Source organism: Tachypleus tridentatus, chromosome 1, assembly GCF_004210375.1.
Source record: "Tachypleus tridentatus isolate NWPU-2018 chromosome 1, ASM421037v1, whole genome shotgun sequence".
NCBI lineage: Eukaryota > Metazoa > Arthropoda > Merostomata > Xiphosura > Limulidae > Tachypleus > Tachypleus tridentatus.
This window is the reverse complement of record NC_134825.1, coordinates 51,782,567-51,804,837: the sequence shown is the minus strand read 5'-3', so window position 1 is coordinate 51,804,837 and position 22,271 is coordinate 51,782,567. Positions and strand designations below refer to the sequence as shown.

Genomic DNA, 22,271 nt, shown 5'->3' with positions numbered 1-22,271 from the left:
TTTATGGATTATTTTATAAATTAATTACGGTATGACTGTACATCTACATTTATAAAGCTACAGCAATCACCTGTCACTGTTGTTTTTTTTAAATATAATGTTCCACAAACCTCTGTCTGTCTTGTGGTGTGAATTTTCTTAAAGTTGCCAGTTAATACAGCACATGGTTTAGCATAACATATGGTAAACATTTTTAAAACAAAAGAACATATTTAATGTGAAAAGCTGATTATATTGGTTAGGGTTTTGATTTCTTCTCTGCACTTTTGTACCCTGTAGCTCTGTTTGTTAAACAGGTATAGGACAACTTTCCTTTACTAAACCGAGCCCCTTGATTCATTATATAGATGTTATAGACTTTTATGCTTGAAATAAACTACACAATTTGTATTGGTAATAAAATATCGTTTTTAATATAGTAAAACCTATTTGATCGTTACTATCAAAACTCTGCGAATATAGTTTAGAGTTGCTTACTTATCTCTCAGCTGTTTGATGACAATTATCTGGAAGAAGAATTATATCCTAAATATTAAATTGGTAGTGTTGTTTAAACACGTGATATCTAAACCAAAAGACATACAGCGATTTGGATATAACCACATTAGACAGTTTATTACAGCTTGAAGCAGATTACATAAGCCACCATGTGTAAAACCCTAGAACTTTTAACCAATATACCAAAAATAGACCTGCACAGTTATGTATATATGAAACAATATCTACAGCTACAAAAGCAATAAAACGCAACATAATCAAAATTTGTGTTTTATTCTGATGTCCAATTTTCATAGACTTAAGTACTGAACTTATACATATAATAACAAGACCAGGTAAATATTCATATACATTACTTACTCTTGAATTTAGTTAAATAAACGAATTTATTATTATTATTATTATTTTCATGAAATCTGTCAAAAATATGTTTGAGGGTCTTAATTCCTACCAAGGAACTTGCTCATCAAAGCACATCAAGGGACAGTTTTATATATTTATGTATAAATATGTATATATACCAGGCTAGTGATAACGCCAGGTGACGTCATCGTGAGGAACAGTTCGAAGTAGGACGACGTGTGTAAAACACCGAATAAGAAATCTAGTTGTGTGCTTTCGTAGTTGGTTGCACCCGTAACCTAGGAACATTGACTTTTTTTGACCATTAGTAATTTACAGCAAGATACGAGCTATTGATTAACACTAATATTACCGACAGCAAAACAAACACCTCACAGATGAAAGAAATTTTTATACACACAGTTCAATACATAGCCATGTACAATGTAGGGAAGTGGGGAATTATAGCTAATATGTCACCATAATGTCAGTGTGTTGAAGATAACCAAAACTACAACCAAACTAAACAACTGGGTCCATGCATATCATAGGAACTTCATATTTAGTTTGAGGTAGAAGAAAATGTCTCCAAACTGCAAGGACCCCAGCTGACGGGGAATTGACTTTTAAAGCTAAGAAACTCTTTCCAATTTGCTTAGACCAAATACACGGAAGTGCTTAGGGCACTTTAACCATCAGTCAGTCCTACCTAACTCGCATGCTCTGCACGAAGAAAACGCAGATACGTATCTGTACATTTTCCTAGCATTCCTCGATCTTTCAACCTGAGAGTTTCTTTTAATGTTTACTAGGGGGCGTTCAAATCTTTGCTGAGGTAAACATGTTGATCCCTTCTGAAATATTTCAACTAACGTTGCCCATTTTAAAATCAAATCACGGATTTTATTTCTTTTATTTTTATTTTTTCTTGTTTATTAACGTACGTTGCAATGTACTATTTCTTTATTCGAAGCTTTAAATTGTAGCACTTCTAATAAACAGTTGGTTCATCTTTATACCTTGTACGTCAAGACTCCCTTTAGAACGACACTGAAAAAGTATTAAAGCAGCATAAACAAGACCATTATAAATACTGGTTTACATGTATTTATACATCATTTGAGCATTGCTCGGCGTCACTAATACAGATACAAACAGGACACCAGGGCTAAATGCACGCTGTCAATATTTGCTTTGTCTCTTCCTTCCATAGAAAAGTACTGTACACTTGGAGAGCCAAAACAAGTCCTCAAAAAACACGAACGATAAAAATTTCTATCAAAATGGCTGTCGTCCATGAACCCTGAAGCGAATCAATGCGAGGAAGCCATCTTTACCTACTCTAAAAAGCGCATTGTCTGCTGGGATACAAGTCAACAGCCATCTGGTGAGATTTTTTTCATCTTAACACTTTTGTTTATTTTCATTTACTGGTAACAACTTTAGTGCTAGGTATCTCTCAGCCAACGAGTGTAGCTACAGTTCAAGTGATTGATTACAAAACTTCTAAACAAAGTTTACGTAAAAAAAAAGAATCACCATGTCTTTGTATCCAAGCAACAAGCACCATCTTTAATTAACCTGAAGGCCACCCCTCTCGCACTGATCAACAGTTTTTCACTTGCTGCAGATAATAAATATTATCACAGTTAAAGAAACAAAACTGTTTACAATCAATCTAATCATTCAGTTTGAAAAATTTAAATATAGATTCTTAAATTGTAAAATTTGTTTATTTGTACTTTACCGTTTTGATATTATATTGAACTTTATAACGCCATCTACAATACAGAACATTATAGTTCGATAAAACTATTAGAATAATTTAAAGATGAAACCTCTTTGCTAACAAATTTAAATTTTTTTTATCAAATACGGTAGGGAGAGCCATCAGGTCTCTTTGAACTTTTCTTGCAGATTCACTTCATTTGTTTTACGTCTCAAATTCAGAGAACAATTTAAAAATCACTGTATTTAAAATAAAGCACATAAGAATAATAAATTAGGAGAAAAGCTTTCTAAATACACACAAGGTAAAAATTATTCGTGCAAAAACTTTCTGTTTGTGTAAACATTAGCATTTCATTCTGGAAAAAGATTAGGAACTGGGACACGCCCCCTGTTTGTAAAGGCGAGTGAAGCAGATGTGTGTATTGTAATGAGTACACATATATAATATTCACATATATAAAATCAAACACATAGAGTTCGAATATTACATCTACACGAAACCCAACACCTCCAAAAATATATAGTATTGTCAAGGTATAGACGTAATCTCTAACTCCATTCATCTACAAGAAGATCAAAGTCCTTATTTCTATTAGGTGCTGAAGTAGGATGTAGTTTACCTAACCACCACCAAGAGACTCTTTGGAAAAAGCTCAATTAATCTTTACTGTACTATTTACAACCACAAGTAATATACAGATACTTCTAAGTTTTATTTCAATTCTGATAATTTGATAGGCTGACTCAATTTAGGAAAGGCGCCATCTATCGGCCATCTAACTTCTTAGGACTCATCAAACTTCAACTTGGCAGTGAGGCATCTTTCTCCTGCCCGTTTTTTTTTAAGTTCTTAAACCTTAACTGGGAGTAGCTAACTACCTTTCCTTAATCGCTTTTCCTAGTTATCTATTTTCATTATATAAGTGTTACATCAACTGATTAAAGTTTGAAGTGATTAGCCAACCCATTACCAATACATTTCACACACACACACACACACACCAGAAATAAAAGCATGCAATATTATAGGTAATTCATCAAAACAGATAAATGTTCTCTTTAAGTTTTAATGATACTGCAGATATTCACATTGTACATGCTTACACATACTTGGCATCTGTGTATCAAGGAAGGTGAAAGGTATGTACGTTTACCAAGTTTCTGCAGTGATTTACATTTCTTATGCAATGACGTGCAAAAAGGTGATAACAATCTTTACGAGAAACAAGAAAACGTTAAAATGTTCTTTGTCCTACACGAGGTCGTTTCACATGTAAAAAAACAGGAACTTTCGTTAGCCCGGGTTCGCCCTAGGAGATAAGGATTGTGGGCGAATGTCGGTCAGGAACATTATCTTGTAGTGCACAATGTGATTTAGTTCATAAATTTTGTGACTTTCGTCCAATTACCTGCTATACAATACGAACTAAATTACGGACTTGTGAAGCCTCTTGGCTATTTTTCCTTTTTTTCATTTGAAATCAAGGTTGTCAACAAAAAGTCAACGGAAGTTTTTCAAAGTCAGCAAGTTGCCTGTCTTGGTACAGAGGAATGGTCATATGTGTGTAAAAATGAAGATTTGAAACGAGTTTAGGGAGTGCTTAGACCATAGTAATGTTTCATGTTTTTCATATAGATGACGTGATGGTTGTTAATTCACTGACCAAGATATGGAATCTACTTCCAAAGCTCTACTACATGAGATTAATATACAGACAATACAAACCACAATAATGATCTTTTTGTTTTTACATGACTGGACTTCCTTGGTAGTTGACTAAGCAAATACCTGAGTGTGTAGGAAACACCACATAGGTCTGTCTACGAATTAAATCATGTACATGTTATACACCATTGATAAAGAAATAAAAAACGAAAACTTTGTATATTAACTTGACAACAATTGAATTTCAAAATTTAAGTTCGAATGACTCATTAAAATTTTCGATTGTAAGATATCATTGACAAAAATGACTCAAGTTTTAGAACCAGCGTATTCTCGAATGATAAACCTAGTATTATAAAAGCAAATACTACGTTCTGATCATTTTAAAAGATACCTCAATTTGAAAGTGAACGGTTCAGAAGAACATTATTGCCCGGTAAATTTCAAGAAAATCAAAGCCTTTTGGCCTCTGGACTTAGTGTCGTATCACCTGAGAAACAGATCCCTCGCTTTGAGGCGGGAGACATGTGGTCTGAAACGGCTAAATCAAAGGTTGAGGAGTCCATCCCGTTTCTCATAACCATTGCCTCGAGTCCCACGTTGAAACTAAGTGCAGAGTCCAGCTCATGCCTGAAGTCCGACGGAACTCCTGGAAATGGAAGAGAAGAAACAATTTCCGGCAGACCTTTTGTATTGTCAGGAAGATGTTGTAAGCCAACATTCCGCCCTCGCGAAGTGGATATTCCTGTGGTCTGGGATATTGATGACGCTAAAGAACACCCTGACATGTGTTGGTTAGTGGCTGCAACAACGGAGAAACCAGACAGAATTGGTGAGGTGGAGGTAGACGGCATTATTTGTGAAGTGTTATAGTTGGGCAAGTGATTGTTTGGGGCTGTTGTGTTCTGAGCCGCAGAAATTTGATTACTCATGGAAGTTCCTAAGTCACAGCTGGAACTAGCATCTCGCTGAAGTTTCTGTACTCGTCTGACGTGGCGGTCCATGTCACAATGAAACTTGAAATCCAAGATGGTGAGAAATCGTTCGCAACAGACACAACATTCGAAATTAATTTGGACAAGCCTCACTATAGCTCGAATGTCCCCTTTGACTGCGCCGAAGCAAGTCGCCCTTTGATGATTGATACAAAGAACTTCAGAAGGGTATACCATTTGACAGTTCTTACACATAAAGCCAACATCAACATCTATTTCAGCCATTTGTTGGAGGTCAGTATCTTGAGAAGTACTTTTCAGATCAACCAAGCTTTTACCATCCTGAGAAAACCTGGTAATGCTGTTTCCAGGCTGTGACATTTTCTGGGTGACGTCTAATAAGGCTTGAGTTGGAAGCTGCAGTAGTGACAACGGAGTACTGTACATGTTCGCATCATAAACCATTCCTCCTGCTGAGCCTCCTGTAATACAAACAAGAGCAAAGATTAATAGAATCCAAAAACAACCTACAGAAACACGCAGAGAGAAAAAAATGAAAGCGGAATCCTTCGTTAGAATTACTACTGATTAACTAAGAGATAAACCTGTGCTTGCACTAGTCGGTAAACTGCCATCTCACGATAATGACAGCAGTGAGGTACAGTACAAACGGGTCTTGTCTAGTCCGAGTGTAACCTTTAAAGAGGTCAAACATACTTGATATTCACCTGTCGGATTTTACGAGTTTGTCGCGGTTAAAGCTGCAGTTTCTACAGCCACTGAAGGAAACAAGACGAGCGCTGCCAGTAGGGGTCGTGGAGTTCGTGCTCACAGCTATCCTTGTCACGACAGGGGTCTGCCATTTCAAACTTCAGGTTCTTACTCTCGTTACCAGATCTATAAATATCTTCTAAGGAATTCCGACAGTCTTTTTTTTTTTTTTACTAACTTGATCTTGAATAAGTAGACAGTTGTAGAAAGCACGATCTTTCATGTTTATTTCACTTTTAGGCAAAACCGCAAATATTTGTAAAGTTTATCGAATAACTTAAGAGCATCAAACTAAATTTTCTAGTCAGACAGATAATATACCTGTTTCTGTAGAATATGTACGTACCTGTTTAGTTACTTCAGTCTTTGTTGTTGTTGTTGTTTAGTATTAATACATTATCTACATAGTTTTTCCTTCTTTGTTAGTCCTTAAGCATACACACTAGGCTAGCTATGTTCATTCACTCCACTAAGGGTGTCGAAAACCTAGTGTTTAGCGTTATAACCTCTCACACTTATCGTTTACAGTTTATCATTCATGAGCACGTGGCGGCCCGGTATGACCAGGTGGTTAAGGCACTCGACTCGTAATATAAGGGTCGCTGGTTCAAATCCGCATCCCACCAGACATGCTCTTCCTTTCAGCTGTGGGAACGTTATAATGCGACGATCAATCCAATTATTCGTTGGTAAAAGAGAAATCCAAGAGTTGGCGGTGGGTGTTGATGATTAGCTACCTTTCCTGTAGTCTTACACTGCTAAATTAAAGACTGCTGTCACAGATAACCCTCGTGTAACTCTCGCGAAATTCAAAACAAACAAATATATGTACACGTAAAAATAAACAAACACACATTTTTAGTTATAAATATAAACACACACATATCTGTGTTTTTAAATATAAACACTCACACATATCTATACTTGAAATACAAATACACACACGTATTTGTACATGTAAATATAAACCTGTACTTCTAAATATAAACACACACGTATCTGTACTTGTAAATATAAACACATAACACATATCAGTGTTTGTAAATATAAAAGCTTACATACTTGTTTATATAAGCACGAACATATATCTACTTGTAAGTATCAACATACAAGTATTTTGAAATACAAATACACACATATCTCTACTTGTAAAAAAAACACAAAATATCTTGAAATATAAACACCCACACACACATGTACTAGTAGACATAATAAAAATGTATTATTATAAAATTTAATAAACGTGTGTTTAATGTAAATATTTTAGGACGTTACTACAGTGACGATAAATATCATTTAGGACATTTTTAAATGAAAGACTGCCTTGAATTAACAATAAGTGTAGAGCTTTTAATTTACATGTTCAGAAAAACGTGCCCACAATTACACTCACTATATCTACAGAATACAAAAATGCGATTTCACACGTTTTTGGTTGTGAAGTACTAGTACAGGTGCTACACCCAAAAAAAGTATGAATTTATACCTTTTGTCAGAAAAAAATGATTTAACACTCCCAGTAAAATCATGTAACATTAAATAGTAATGTTTTTAAAGCCATACTCCACATAAATAAGCTTAATACTAAATCTATAAAATTGAAGATTTATTGTCCCCATAAAGTATTGTGTTAATAAAACTTTTATGGTTGTCATGAAACTGATCTTGATTTTAATTAATTTGTTCACAGTTGATTGTTTTATTTTATTTAATATACCACTTATATGACCTTCTACTCTGTTTATAAATTCATATCTTTACACAGTTAACAGAAGTGTGAGCTATTATTTGTCATGAATTTACAAGTAAGAGTAAGAACTTCTATTTCTTATAAATTTATACCTTTACACACTTAGTATGAGTGTGAAGTATTATTTGTTATAAATTTAAAAGAAGTACGAACGTGTATTTGCTGTAAACTTACAATCTTTACACACTTAGCAGAAGTGTGAACTCTTATTTACTTCTAATTTACTTCTCTGAGGATGTGAAATTTCATCCTGTAAACCATAAGGAGTGTGTTTGTTGAAATCATAACTTCTTATCTTACCGTAAATGTGAGAAAAGTATATTCAAAAAAAGTGAGAAGTTGCACAATCCCATGACTCCAATAATTCGCTTTCTTTGCACATCAATACTGTAGTATAAATTATCTAAGAGCTTTATAATTTTCAACTAATTACAACCTATTAATTATAAGGTATTGTCACAATGTTGCCCTTATGGTAACGCAAAATTTGACACAATGGTTTGCATGGCTGATAAAAACCAATAAAAAAGTTCACGAATAAATTTCTACTTCATGGTTCTGTAGGGTTGGTAACAGACTTAAATGCATAGTATTTTGTTATGTTTTTTTCTCTTGCCCTTCTGAGTAAAGACAAACTATACGAGTTGAAATACTTAAATAGTTCGTACGTTTAAAGGGAAAATATCATTCTAAATTATCAATTATACTTGCCAGAAAATTGTTTATACTTGAAACAACAACCGATAAAATACATTAACATACGCCTTCAGATATCAGCTGGTTATATCTTAGAAAATACATAACACTTGCAAATAATATAGTATTAGTAAGGACATGTTTTTAGTTACCAAGTATATGATACCTAGATTTTTTATTAAATAATGTATTTAAACTTTTATAGCTTCTGCAGAAGTTATAAAACTAAATTATCTTGCAACAAAGGGTTTTAATACAAGTCTTATGGCAAGTTAACCTTCCATGTTTCGGACGGCTAAACATGCACGTTCATCATCAGAGGTGAAAAATTCAAGTCACCTAATTTAGTTGAACAAGTATTTTAGAAGTAAATGTTTTCTTATTTTTTATATGACTTCATGTTAGACACCTCGATGTATTGTAGACCACTTTAGAATTAGATTAATATTTTCTAACAAGGGACTATTTACACCAGATAAAATCTTTTTAGTACTGAAAGGTAGAACCGATCAAATACCCAGAGGGTATAAACACTAGGAGCAAACTGGTTAGATTCTAGATGTTACTGGTTAAGATACTTCCTCTTTCCAATTTAGTTTATTGTTTGTAAGCTGTTAGTTGAATTAATTAAAGTATATTGGCTTCTGATCTATTCATTCCTGAAGTAACTCATTTCCAGATCTTTTAAATAACAAAAAAAAATGCTTTTATTTACTGGATAAACAGACGTTAATGAACGCTCTATCTGCAAATTAAATAACATTAATTACGTCAAGAACTCACCAATTATTATCACTGGAAACAACAAAAACCTCAGTTTATTTCTCAGTAGAATAGAATCCCCTTTATGAGATACTCTGTGAATTTTCTTTGATAAATTAATACAATCAATGTACTAAACAACATGAATTTGTCGATAGTATAGATGGCAGTCTAGTGGGTATTTTAAACATGTCCTTTTAATTACATTCTTCTCACGCACGTTGTATTATCCGTATTCTGAAGTTGTTTTTTTCTAGATTAAGTGTATCTAGTTGCTAACAAGACTCAACCGGCTATCTCAGTACAACCAATTTCACGGGTAAGAAAATCGCTATCTTTGTTGGAATTAAAATTTCGAGACTTAAACTAACTGTCTTGTTTTCAAAATGACCCATGTGAACGAGATCTTAAATCTCTACCTCAGTTCTAGATCGATGTACAATCTTGAGTAAGTCTTTTTCCCGTTACGGCAGGCCTTGATTGATGAGGCTCATTTCGAACTTTTAAATGTTTTCTAGAATCATTAGTGGTCAACGGTTCATCGTTTAGATTCCTGCTCCTTTAGAGCTATAGCCTTCCCCCAACCCCACACATATAACTTCTGTTGCCTCTTCCTCTACATCTTCCAAAGTCAACCAATTACCAGTATCGAATTGCCTTATTTTTTGCTAGTAATACCCAATATCAGATTGTTAGGAGGTATTGTTCTAATGGCAGTTCTGCACAAGATGTTCATTTACTTTATGGCACACTGAACTGGCACATCAATTAAGTTGACAGTAATTCACCGCTGCCCCCTCAACTCGCTGTTGTCCAAAAGCTTTTCTGCTTCTTGCAGGTGACGGCAACATGCAGCGCCCTGATGTGGCTCGGAGCATAATTAAACAGCAGCAGTTAGAATAATACACCAGGGAAGAGGGTCGTTTATTAGTTTCCATGTGATTTAAAAAGTTGGGAAAAAATACCTAGTGTTTGGCGATCATATGTTATACATATAAAATTCCGTTAAAACAATGGCCATTGGCTAAGATAGTTTACCTTTGTAATTAACAAAACAATAATTATTTTGGTGCTATCCTATGTCTTCACAATAAGGTATAATTTATTAATTTATTTTATATTGATGTTTTATCGATAGAATTGAAATATAAAACAGTTCGTGAAGAGTTTTAATTAGGTTTGCACACATTTTGGTAGAAACTGCATACGCCATTAAATATTTATTCGCTGTAGATCATACTTAGTTTGAATTACATTCATTCAATGGTGTCCTGTCTTTTAGGTTCAAGAAAAGTAACGAAAGCATGTTAAGTAGTTTGTGCGTCATATATATTTAAGAGTTTGTTTGTCTGTTGTGTGTGCATGTGTTTTCTTTCCCACAAAGTTCGATAATGGGCGATCGAACCTCAAATTTTAGCATTGTAAGACCGTGAAATTGCTCCTGACTCACTATTTTTAAGAACAAAAAAGTATTTCACAAAATTATCAGTTTGTTGGCTGCAGATCAAAGCAAATAATTTTCTACATCAAAATTTTAGTGTCAAAACCGAATAAAACAAGAAACTCTTCAAACAATCTATGAGTACTGAAATATTCACAATTTTAGAAACCTTGTGCTTTCTTTAAAGCCTAAATTATGGCTATATGGAATTATTTCAACAATAAAATTTTTCTTTGCCTACGCTGATACTTGACTCCAGACAAACAATGACTGGCGTTCCGTGTGGGAAAAAAACAACACACGCATAATTTTCGATAAAATTTTCTGTTAAAACATAATGACAAACAAAAGTACTTATAGTGCTTAGGTATGTTATACTGAGTTGAAACAATCGTCATTTTACAATTCTAGATTTGTATCGAATAATTTTTATGTAACTCAGTTGATGGAGTATTCGATTGGTCCAGTACGACGAACCCTTATCTGTGTATTTTTTATTTGAGTCACAAATACAAGAGAGGGAACGAAACAAATATTAATCTATTAAACCACTGTAGCTTCAGCTTGAAATTGTTAATCACTCGTGCATGTTCTGTTGCTAGGAGAGAAGTCTATATGTTAAATCATGATTGTAACCGTGGTTTCAGGAACCTATTGTTTCGTGGAATGTGACAGCACATCACAATTTCTCAAGAGTAGTCAACGTAAACACTGTATTTAAAAAAGTACATAAAGATGGCTGAAATAATGAAAAACTGCCTCAGCGAGCTCAAGCTGTAATGGTGATTGGCGCCCATGTCTGAAGAACGTGATGAAAGAGAAACTTCCGCGTCTTTTTTGGACAACTGTAATCAAAAAAACGTTGGAAAATAAGTCCAAAGGAATCAATACATTAAAATCTGATAAACTGATCTATGCAAGATATAGGAACTTTATGAAAGTAAAACGAGATTCGACTCGTTTTACTTCAGTTTAGACAACAACACGTTAAACAGAGGCCGTTAAAGTACAACTTACTATAATTTAGGCTGTTTGTTGTTTGGTGATGGATGTAGTTTCACTGACCAGCGAGACTTCGAGAGATCATTTCTATTCTTATATTTGTCTCGTTTGGTTTGGTTTGTTTTGAATTTCGCGCAAAGCTACACGAGGGCTATTTACGCTAGCCGTTCATAATTTAGCAGTGTAAGAGTAGAGGGAAGGCAGCTGGTCATCATCACCAACCGCCAACTCTTGGGCTACTCTTTTACCAACGAATAGTGGGATTGACCGTCACATTATAACGCCCATATGGCTGAAAGGGCGAGCATATATGGTGTGACGGGGATTCGAACCCGTGACCCTTAAATTACTTGTCGATCGCCTTAACCACCTGGCCATGCTGAACCATTTGTCTCGTCGATTAACTGTTCTTAATTATAATACGTAAAAAGTGTAATATATATATGTATATGTTTCCTTACCAAACACTGCGTTTTCCTTAGCTACAAGTTCGTAATACACTTTCTGTGACACTTGTAACTGAATACACACGACACTTACGAATTCCCGTACCCACCTTAAACCATTATGTTCCTCCACTTTGTTTTCTACCTGTTCAATTCTAAGAGAAAATGAATAAAAAAATAAAAAATTTTAATCACTAGGCCGAAAAAAGTGGCTGATAATTATCTGAATTATAGTTGTATGCTTTATTCGCGCCCCCCCCCCCGAAAAAAGAAACATAAGTACAATACTAACTGTACATGTAACATCCCTTTTATTTTAAAATTGGAATAAAATATAATAGACGACATGAATGTCAGTTACAGAAGTAACTGTGTATAACATAATGCTAGTGTTTAAGGATTATCACTTTTATATGAAGCCAGACATTTGATCTCACCTATCAGTTTTACTTCTTTTTAAACAGAAGTACTTGTGTTATTTCAACTATAAGCAATGTTTTCTTATTCCAGATTTTCAATTTTACATATACTCATATCGTTGACACACGGTTTCTTAGATCTAACTTGCATTTTGCATGAAAAAATCTTAACTTTATTTGTATCATCGTATTTTATTTTCTTTAAAAATCTTCAATGTTTCCATGGAAACAACTGAAGCGACTTTGTTTTTTTCCTAAATTAACTAAACCCATTACTTTATGCCTTCAGAAAATTAATCAGACTAAATCAATGAAAATTCAGACAGCTGAGACTCTAACGTTATTATTTTTTTTTTGTTATTTATGGGCATTGGCTTGGATTTTTTTTTTTAATGTTCACATAGTTGGCAAACAGACCATTAAAAGAAATGACTTAACATTCGGTATGAACGGCTAATGTGGGGCGTCATGCAGCGGCCGACGTCGTAATGGACTCATTATCAAGAATTGAGATTCCAGGAAATCCCCAAAGGATGTGGTTTCTATAGAAACATCATCATCCATCAATAATCAGCGAGACTGGTGTGAAAGTTAATGTCCGCCCCTTCCAGTCCGAAAGAATTTTTCGTCTCACTATATATATAAATTTTAGAGAGAGTCATTTCTAAAGGTGATAGTTAATTTTACTTTCTTCAAATCTGATTGAATTGCAACAAACACAACTGATTAGGGTTATGAAATTTCTCAGAAATATCATTTCTAAATCTGTTGTTATTACACAGTAACACTTTCATCGAAATTGAAAACAGTTTCGGTAAATATAAACGAGATAATGTTGTTTTTTTTTAGTCCATTGAACATATTTCACCAGTAATAACTTTGATAATATTTTTAAGTGATTTGAAACAATGAACTACGTAATATTCCCGCCGGTTTAATCCTTTGATTTTCGATCTTTCTGAAGGATCAGAATCTAAACATGATCGTTGAGGGGGGCTGCGCTGGAAACTTTTCCCCTAAAACTTAGATTCCCCACGAAGGTGTATTTATCCCTGACAAACACCTTAGTAACGTTTCACAATTTACAGATAAAAGAATTTTAAGAAAGCGTACAATAAATGATAAAATGGGGCATATAACATACCTCAAAAATAGGTGAAATGATAGTCATAATTTCAAAACTACCAATAACAAAAATACACATAAACATGATTCAAAACTTGAAACTTATTGAAAATATCGCAATGCAATCTGAAAAGTAAGAGCAATTATATACGATTTGCAACTGGTAGCAATAGGGAACCTCGGCGACAAATATTTCTTAACAAAGCTATAAAACCTTCATTCGACCCATTCTGCAATATGTCCACTCAAACAGCACAAAATTCCCTAATTCGTACGCACTTCACTAAAATGTTTCAAACCATCTTACACCTAAATAAGCTAATATTTCTTTGTGATTAGAGAAGTTTCTTTATCACATCAGAAAATACCCTAATAAATATCGTAATAAAATCTATCAAAATATATTCACTGGTGGTTAAGAAGTTGCTCTTTGTCTGAATGTTTATAACTTGTAAATATAACATACCAAAAGTTTAAGTTGACATTTTACAATTGAAGACTGCACTGTTGTTCTTGACAATGTTTTTGATACACTGTTGTCTTCTTAAAGTGGAGGACCTACTGACATAGCATAAAAGACGGTAATCAGTTGAGTTTAGTATTAGTAAAATTTATTTTAAAATCACCAACTGCGTAGACGTCTTGAAGAAAGAAGAAACTGTCTGGAAAACATCAAAAACCCCGTTTTGGTTAAAACACCACAACTATTCTACAGATTTGACGTCACTCTATCGTCACATAAGGTATCGAAAAATTCTGTGTAACTTGTCATGAGGAAACAAAGGAGCAAAAACCTGTAGGTAATTGCTAATGGGTTTAAGCGACAATATCTTATAATTATGTTCAATTGTAAGTTTCCAACGTTGCCACTTCGAAACAAACGACCTTAGAGACGCAGCGCAGTTTAAACTGGAATAGAGTATCACGAGCTATACTTCGTATGTCTCGTAACGGTTTCTGGACAATAAAGTTAATGTGAAATATACTTAGCACGTCACATTATATTTTAACTTGAAGTTAAGCCTAACAAACGTGGAATACACGAGACAGATATGAGGGGTCTACTGACAGGAATAATTTACCTTTTACTCTGCTCTGCCATTGTGTTAGTTGTTCATAAATTAGCTCATCACTGCCAGATGGCGCGATGTTGCCTCTGGCACGTGCAACATGCTGTGACGACGGCAGCGCCGCCTTCTCGCGCGCGCCTACTTTATGATCTACACCAGCCCGCCCGCCCCTTATCCCCTATAGGCTTCGAACTGTTAGGCGACCCTCCAACGAAGATGGATTTTCTGGATCAAAGGGTTAATAACTCAGGTCACGGACTGTAGAACTAATATGTAAGCTACCTTGTTATTACTTGTATTGAGAGTCCTCGTTGTGTATTCATAACGTGTAGAAAGGCCCACTGGGGCAGGTAGGGAGGTAAGACAGGATCAGGGAAACGGAGAAGGGTAACCTGTACAGCCTGTTCTGTGGATCTGATGATTCTCTTACTACATCAAGAATCGTGGTGAGTTTGAATCTTTGAGGTCTGAATAGCCCAGAAATGACCTCACGATTTAAACCTTTCGGCTCGGTCATTATATAAGAAAGCTTGTTTTAAAAAACACGTGTTTTTACTTTTTATAAAGAAGGGCGTACTCAAGTTAAGAGTAATGAATGTATTGCGAGTTGTAGGCAAAGTTACGAGCTTAAGTGACTCATTGCAACCTCTATATTAGTACTCTACGGGCAGTATAATCCACGTGCACCATGTAGTCACAAAATATTATTATCAAAACTAGTTGACTTCTTAAAACGAAATGGTGATGTCAAATGTCATTTAAATTAAAAATATATACGGTTATTAAGAACTACGTTAGGACGTATTTTCCCTTTTCGGCCTTTTTAACGTTTGTCTTCTACAGTTCTCTATCCATCTAACCACACGGATCTCTCTTGGCTCTTCGCTTTTGGTATATTTATTACTTTCTTGTTAGTAATGGTTTTAAGTAATGAAATTTTTAAAATAAAATAAACAAACTACAAATATTTTCTTTCTTGAAAACGTACACATTAGGTCGCTAGAAACGTAACATCTTTAGGTACCTGGCTTTAATTAGTACTCATCAAGTGCCTCACAACAATAGTTACCTCTTCATCCCTCTCCAACAGTACCTGAAACACAAGAATGTAAAATGAGAAAAAATAGTGATAGCGATTGTAGATGACTCATACGTCTGTATTGAAGGCAAAAGAAATAATGAAGGAGGAAAACAAAGAGACCTAGCAGCTCGATCACTGTTCTTACTTCTATTATAAAAACGTTAATTACATATTCTAATTTGACCAAGTGCAGTGTAGCTTGCTCAATGTAATAATAAGTTTGGAATGTATACAAATAGTGTTTCAAAGTTGTCAGAAAAAAAGGACTTTAATAATGCCTTATTCAAAAAAACAAAAAAAAACTGCAGAATATTATGTTGGGTAATTACAAAAGTAAAACCAAAACTAAATTCAATTAGTGCTGGTCTACTGTGAAAGTTGATTTTTCGAGAGACAGTAACCCACCACACTCAAAGTAAGGTAAATCACTGCATTTCCTGTTTTAAACTTATTATAACATCAATAAAAATATACCTTATTACAAACACGCTCACGATGAGTTTTATATACAATCAAGAAAAAGCTTACTTTAGAATGTAATACGGAGTAGGGGAAAAAATGAAAAATTCCACATAGACAGTAAAAGAGCTTTTGTGTGTTGTTTTCTGGTTATTACTCTCTCGAGGCACGATTACATAGAAAGAATGTGACGTGCCCGTTATGAGCACATGCAGAATTTAAAAGAAATCAAGCAGACATCGTAAGATGGAAAGTAAAGGAAATTTCGTTTCGTGATTTCGAACGGAATACAGGTACTTTTATTCAAGCTGACTGCTATTTACTCTGGCTGTAATGATTCCTCAGGCGGCGCAGGTGGTTGCCATTAATGTAATAATTGTCGCTACTCCTCTGTAACTCATGTTATATGTCTAACTCGGAACACGGAGGGGCAGACTTCCAGATACACGAGTATGTACCAGAATTATAGCCTAGGGAGTGACACATTCGAGAATTGAATGTTTAGAAATGTACATGGATGAACACTAGTTGGGTAAGTAAAGGTGAGGGGAGATGAGCGAGAGAAGATAAGAAAAACCAATCAAATCGTGGTTGCATAAAGCTCGCCGGCTTGGTAAAATATGAGATTGATACTTAAGTATACTAATGAGTCTGTGGGTAAACAGATGTTTTGTAAGTATTCGCTTCCTTATTTTCATAATAACTCAATAATCTAGATCGTCAGCTGTTCCAGCAACCTACACACTGATGAGAACACCTCCGCCCCTAACAAATCATTAGGAAAAACTGAGAAACTAAATCTTGTTCAAATAAAAAAGTTGTGACACAATAAATATTGGCAAGCATTGAGACCAGCCGATTATACAGGGTGTTTGGAAAGTCACTGTGCACTTATATATTTATTAATAGCCAAAACTGCACAGTGACTTTCCGAATACACTGTATATATATTAGTCACAGTCAAAACTAAAGGAAAAAACTTCTATTAATATTAAATATGTTTTCCATTAACGTGGGCCCGGCATGGCCAGGTAGTTAAGGCGTTCGACTCCTAATCCGCGAATTCGACTCCCGGTCACATCAAACATGCTCGCCCTATCAGCCGTGGGGGGTGTGGTATAATGTCACGGTCAATCCCACTATTCGTTGGTAAAAGAGAAGCCCAAGAGTTGACGGTGGGTGGTGATGACTAGTTAGCTGCCTTCCCTATAGACTTACACTGCTAAATTAGGGACAGCTCTCGCAGATAGCCCTCATGTAGCTTTGCGTGAAATTAAAAAAAGATACAATCAAACCATTAATATGTAGTGGCTGTGCTGGAAAACACAAGTTTCAAAAATGATTTTTACGAAATCTTAGTGGTCCTTACCGAAAGCTTTCTGTGAAAGTATATTTAAATAACTCTAAGGAACTATCATGTTTTCTAGACGTTTAGCTCTTTTTCTCCGATAAAAAATTATAAATTCTACCGTTTGAGCTGTTCCATTAATATAATTGAAAATGTTTGGTTCTAATGATATGTCAATGCTTAGATATTAGACACATAAATAACTTTTTTCACAAACATAGAAGCATATTTTATATTTCGATTTGTATTTGTGCTAAATCGATTAAAATACAGTAATTTTAAGAACGAAAATGATTTAAATATGGTAGAATTCAACTAATTTTATAAAACAAAATATGTAATAAATTTATTACACGACATCATCCAACAGGCTTTTTTACTGAGAGGTCGCATATAAGCTAAAACGGTAATGAAAGTGGTGGATTTGCATATTACCCAGAACTAAATTCTCATTACCAAGTAATTAGATCACAACAAGAGACTGGGAGCACTGATACATGCAAAGGACAATTTTTATTCAGCTCATTAAAGAATCTGAGTCGTTAGTTGTCTAATTATTCATGAAGACGAAGCAGCTTACCTATAAATTGAAAATAGCAAGCTTGTAGGAGCAAGTTGGTCAATAAGATATTATAACTGCCATAATACACTAAACTCAGATTATGTGAAGCAACCACAGTTTTATTCCTCTTATTAAAAACTTTTAATTTTATAAAGTCTCCAGCTAAAAAGTAGTTACCACATGGTGTGTTTAAAGTGCTATTATTAAAAAGAATGGAACATAAAAACTAAAGATTTTGCAAAATTGCTGTACCTAATAAAACGAAGTTGAAGTAACAGCAGGCCTCATTTCATGCTTCAAAATAAACAGAACTGATTTCTTTAGTGCAAGAAAAAAATGGTTTAATTTATTAATGTATTTAAATTATGGAGCGTCATGGTCGAAAGAGTGACATCCGATAACATGTTCTTTATAGATGTCACTGGTTGGCCCTGTAGAAGAGCTCGAACCGGCTTGGTACAACAAAATGTTTTCCACACTTGAAGATATGGGTGCGTTATAAAAGTGACAGTACATCTTTCAGCCTAGGTGGTAGATGCTGTAGTGCTACTGACTGGCTGTCTTCCCTCTAGTCAATAATTTAAAATTAGGAACGACAGCAAGTACTCCATGATCTTTAACGGAAATATAAAATACAAGTTCCTTATAGATTATTTATAAACGTATTATACTTTTTTACGTTTTAACCCTGACCAAAAAATAAATTTTATATTATTCTGAATTTCGTTTTAAAATGCCAGAAGAAATATGTTGGTTCCTAAACTAACAACAAGCTAACTTCAAGTTCCACCACTACGAAGATTGGATAATGATAATATTGTACAACTGCAGAGTGTTAATTCCAAGTTGAAAATTAGCACTTATAGTAAACACGTTCTTAACTACGGAATATATTTACACATTTATTTCCCTAAAACACAGTCACTCTTATTAAAGTTATGACACCTGTAAAGCAAAGAACTTAAAAAATTGAAATCATTAGAATTGAACACGAATACTTTAGTGATATGTCAGCCTTTATTAAAGGCTTGTATGAAACCTCCTCGAGTTTAAACAGTTTAATCAGTGAATTTCTACTTGAAAAGCTTTTTTCCAGTTAACATTATAAAATAAAAATTTTAGTACTTTCTAAAATGTTTGTTTATAAAAAAGTACGGAAACAATTGAAGTATTCATTCAGTTACATAACTTTCAAATTAAAATATTTAGAGAGATAAAAATAAGTTTTTAAAGCTTCATATACAGAAATACCTAAAAACCCTGCCTAATTTATATAGTGCTCCATGGACTCTAAAAATGTATGTTCAGTCTTTAGGATAGTTAATGCATAACGTATCAAACGTGTTTCATCCTGCAAGTAAAGATGAATTATTTGGTTCCCAGGTGAGCTACTCTGGAGATACATTAACAAGAAATGCACTCACTGACTTTAGGATTTGCAAAAAAAGAAACATGTTGAACAAATGGTATTACTTAGCACGATGTTCTCAACAGAATATATGAATGTTTATCTGAATTCTAATATCCAGCCAGTTCAAAAGGAGGGGAGTGTCGTACTAGGATTTAACACTCAGTAGCAAACAATAATACAAGGACTCTATTATTGTACTTGTATCCTCAAGAGTTTCTTTTTCTGATCTATGTTGAGCTTCATACTGTTTGAAAATGGTTTTGTTTTGTGAATTCGTCAATATTAAAATGGTAGCTTCTTTGCAAAGCCCTGACACAAATTCTCCTGACACATATATTAAAGAATTAACGATTATAGTGATAAGTATTGACAAAATTATTGTAAACAATTTTCGGAAAATTAGCGCAAATGTACGAGTTAACCATTCAGTGAATACTGATAAATAAGAAATTGAGTCGAATTCGAGTACTGTTATCAGTTAAGTATGTTTATACAAATACGGGCAAGATTAGTAAGTTAAGCCCATACATACATACATACGTAACATACATTTTAATACCCCAAGCCGGTTGTTTGTTTGTTTATTTTCTTTATTTCGTGGAAAGTAACACGATGGCTATCTGCGTTAGCTGTCCATAATTTAGTAGTGTAAGAATGAAGAAAAAGCAGCTAGTCATCACCACCCATCGCCCCATCTTGGACTACTATTTTACCAACGAGTAGTGGGATTGACCATCACTTTTTAACGCCTTCACGGCTTAAAGAGCGAGTATGTTTGGTGTGACAGGGAATCGAACACGCGACCTAAAGCGCCTCGACATACTGGCTGCTCCAGTGACACACCGGTAAATCGGCTTATAACGCTAAAAATCGGGTTTTGATACCCGCTATGAGCATAACACAGATAGCTTATTATGAAACTAAATGCTTAGTAACAAATATTTTAATGGAAAGAATACTTAAAGTTTGTGTCAGTAGCCGTCGCATTGAGTTTTTGTAATTTATAACCATAAAAATAAGTTTTATTAATAAGACAATAGTGGGTCCAATAGTTGAATTTTACAAATAAACGATAATTAAAAAAGCTAGGGACTGCAGGTTATACCCTGTACAGTTTTTGCTGACTTGAAAGTAACAGTTCTTTACATAGAAAAGAAGTACGCTGAATCCTTAATTATTTAGTGTTAAGTCAGGTTTTCCCACAAAAGCCGGATAACGAAATTACAAATTTCATTCATTTTTTTATAATTAATTATACTATATTGATACTTTCAATATATTAATTATATTTTTAATATTAATTATACTTGCAGTAATAACTAGTTTGATATGTTTTTTTTTCATATTGAATTTTGAAATTTAACTGCAATAAGTATAGTGGTATAATGGATCATGGAAAGTGCAGGTATAGTTCAAATATATTCTGTTATATTTGTAGCAGTTTTGCAATTGAAAAGCAAAAAATTAAAATTAATGATTTTGTGAAAAGTGCCTACTTTTAATCATATGTTCTAACCGGTTTGTAGCAGAGGTAATCAGTCATCATGCATTCAGGTACGATATAAATTTACTATCCTAGTGAATTTTTTAAATATGTAATTTATGAACTACTAAGACCTGATAGAGAAAAAAGGAGGTCATTTCCGAATTCAGGGCCATCGAATTAACTATAACCAGGTCTTAAAACTAAATAATCAGGAAAAAAATTTCCAGATGCAGGCTAGTGTTATCTTATTAATAACTTTTGATCAAAACAACCTAACCTTCATAGATCAAAAAACAACCTAACCTTCGTAGATAAAAAAAATTGAGCAGAGCGAAATATTAAAAAAAAAAAAGGCTAAACGTTTTTCTTCTCCTCTCCTACTCATGTTACTAGAGCGCAGATAACTGGTTGGTTTGAGAAATATTACTGCTATGTTTATTTATTAATTTTCCTCTTAATTTGTGTTTTTCTTATAATCAAAACAACTTCGGGTTACCTGCTGTGTCCACCGAGGAGAACAGAATCCCTAATTTTAGCGTTGTAAATCCGTAGACTTACCGCTAATCCAACAGGGGTATCTTTTAATTTGCTATAAATTGATTTATTTTTTGTGATAAATTAAGAACAAAAATAATTACGTAACATCAAGTACTCGGCGCTTAAAGAAGATGAGATTTCATAAAGATTTAAATTATGCATAGCAGGCGTAACAGTGTTAAATCAACTGATGTTACATAATTATTTTTGAAAGGAATGTTAATAGCAACTGTAATACAAAATTATTTTTTTATTCGCTCTCCTTTGTTACGTACTCTAACCTTAAAAAAATATCGAAATCTGACTAAAATCCTTTACCTTCAAAGAAACAAATATTCCCACCTTTTTTAAATATTTAAACAATACCTTTGTTTTGTTATAATATTGTGATATACATCACGGTAACTCGACCTCTTCAATTTACGATATTATACAAATTCTTTAGCAGCTAAGAGAAACTTGAACTTTTCCTGGTGGTTCACCACCAACTCGACAGAACAAACCGCTATATTAGAACTGCTCTTGCCTTCTCTCATGCAAATTGTCGAAAGCTGAGCGGGCCCCAAGCCGTGAGAGGGAAGGGGGGGTCATCTGTCATAAGAAGATGGATGGATACTGAAAAGACAAGTCGGAGCAGCGGAAAGCGGGTCGGAAAAACTACAGCAAGCGTAGCAAAGAGGTGTTTCTTTACACCTGCCGGCCATTTAGATCTCTAAATTGGCATGAAGTTGTC

The 22,271-nt window shown here is 34.2% G+C and overlaps 1 protein-coding gene across 7 annotated transcripts in view; it reads right to left on the bottom strand.

Annotated features, from left to right (window-relative positions):
* Nucleotides 1-605: 605 nt before the first annotated feature.
* LOC143248550 (zinc finger homeobox protein 3-like) overlaps nucleotides 606-22,271 on the bottom strand; it is a 175,890-nt gene continuing 154,224 nt past the window's right edge. For 6 of the 7 annotated variants that reach the window (XM_076497021.1, XM_076496988.1, XM_076497029.1 and 3 more), the window contains exon 4: nucleotides 606-5,654. In XM_076497021.1, the coding sequence (XP_076353136.1) occupies nucleotides 4,690-5,654 (965 nt within the window). In that variant the 3' untranslated portion in view covers nucleotides 606-4,689. The remainder of the gene's footprint in view (nucleotides 5,655-22,271) is intronic. The other variant, XM_076497046.1, reaches the window with a different exon arrangement.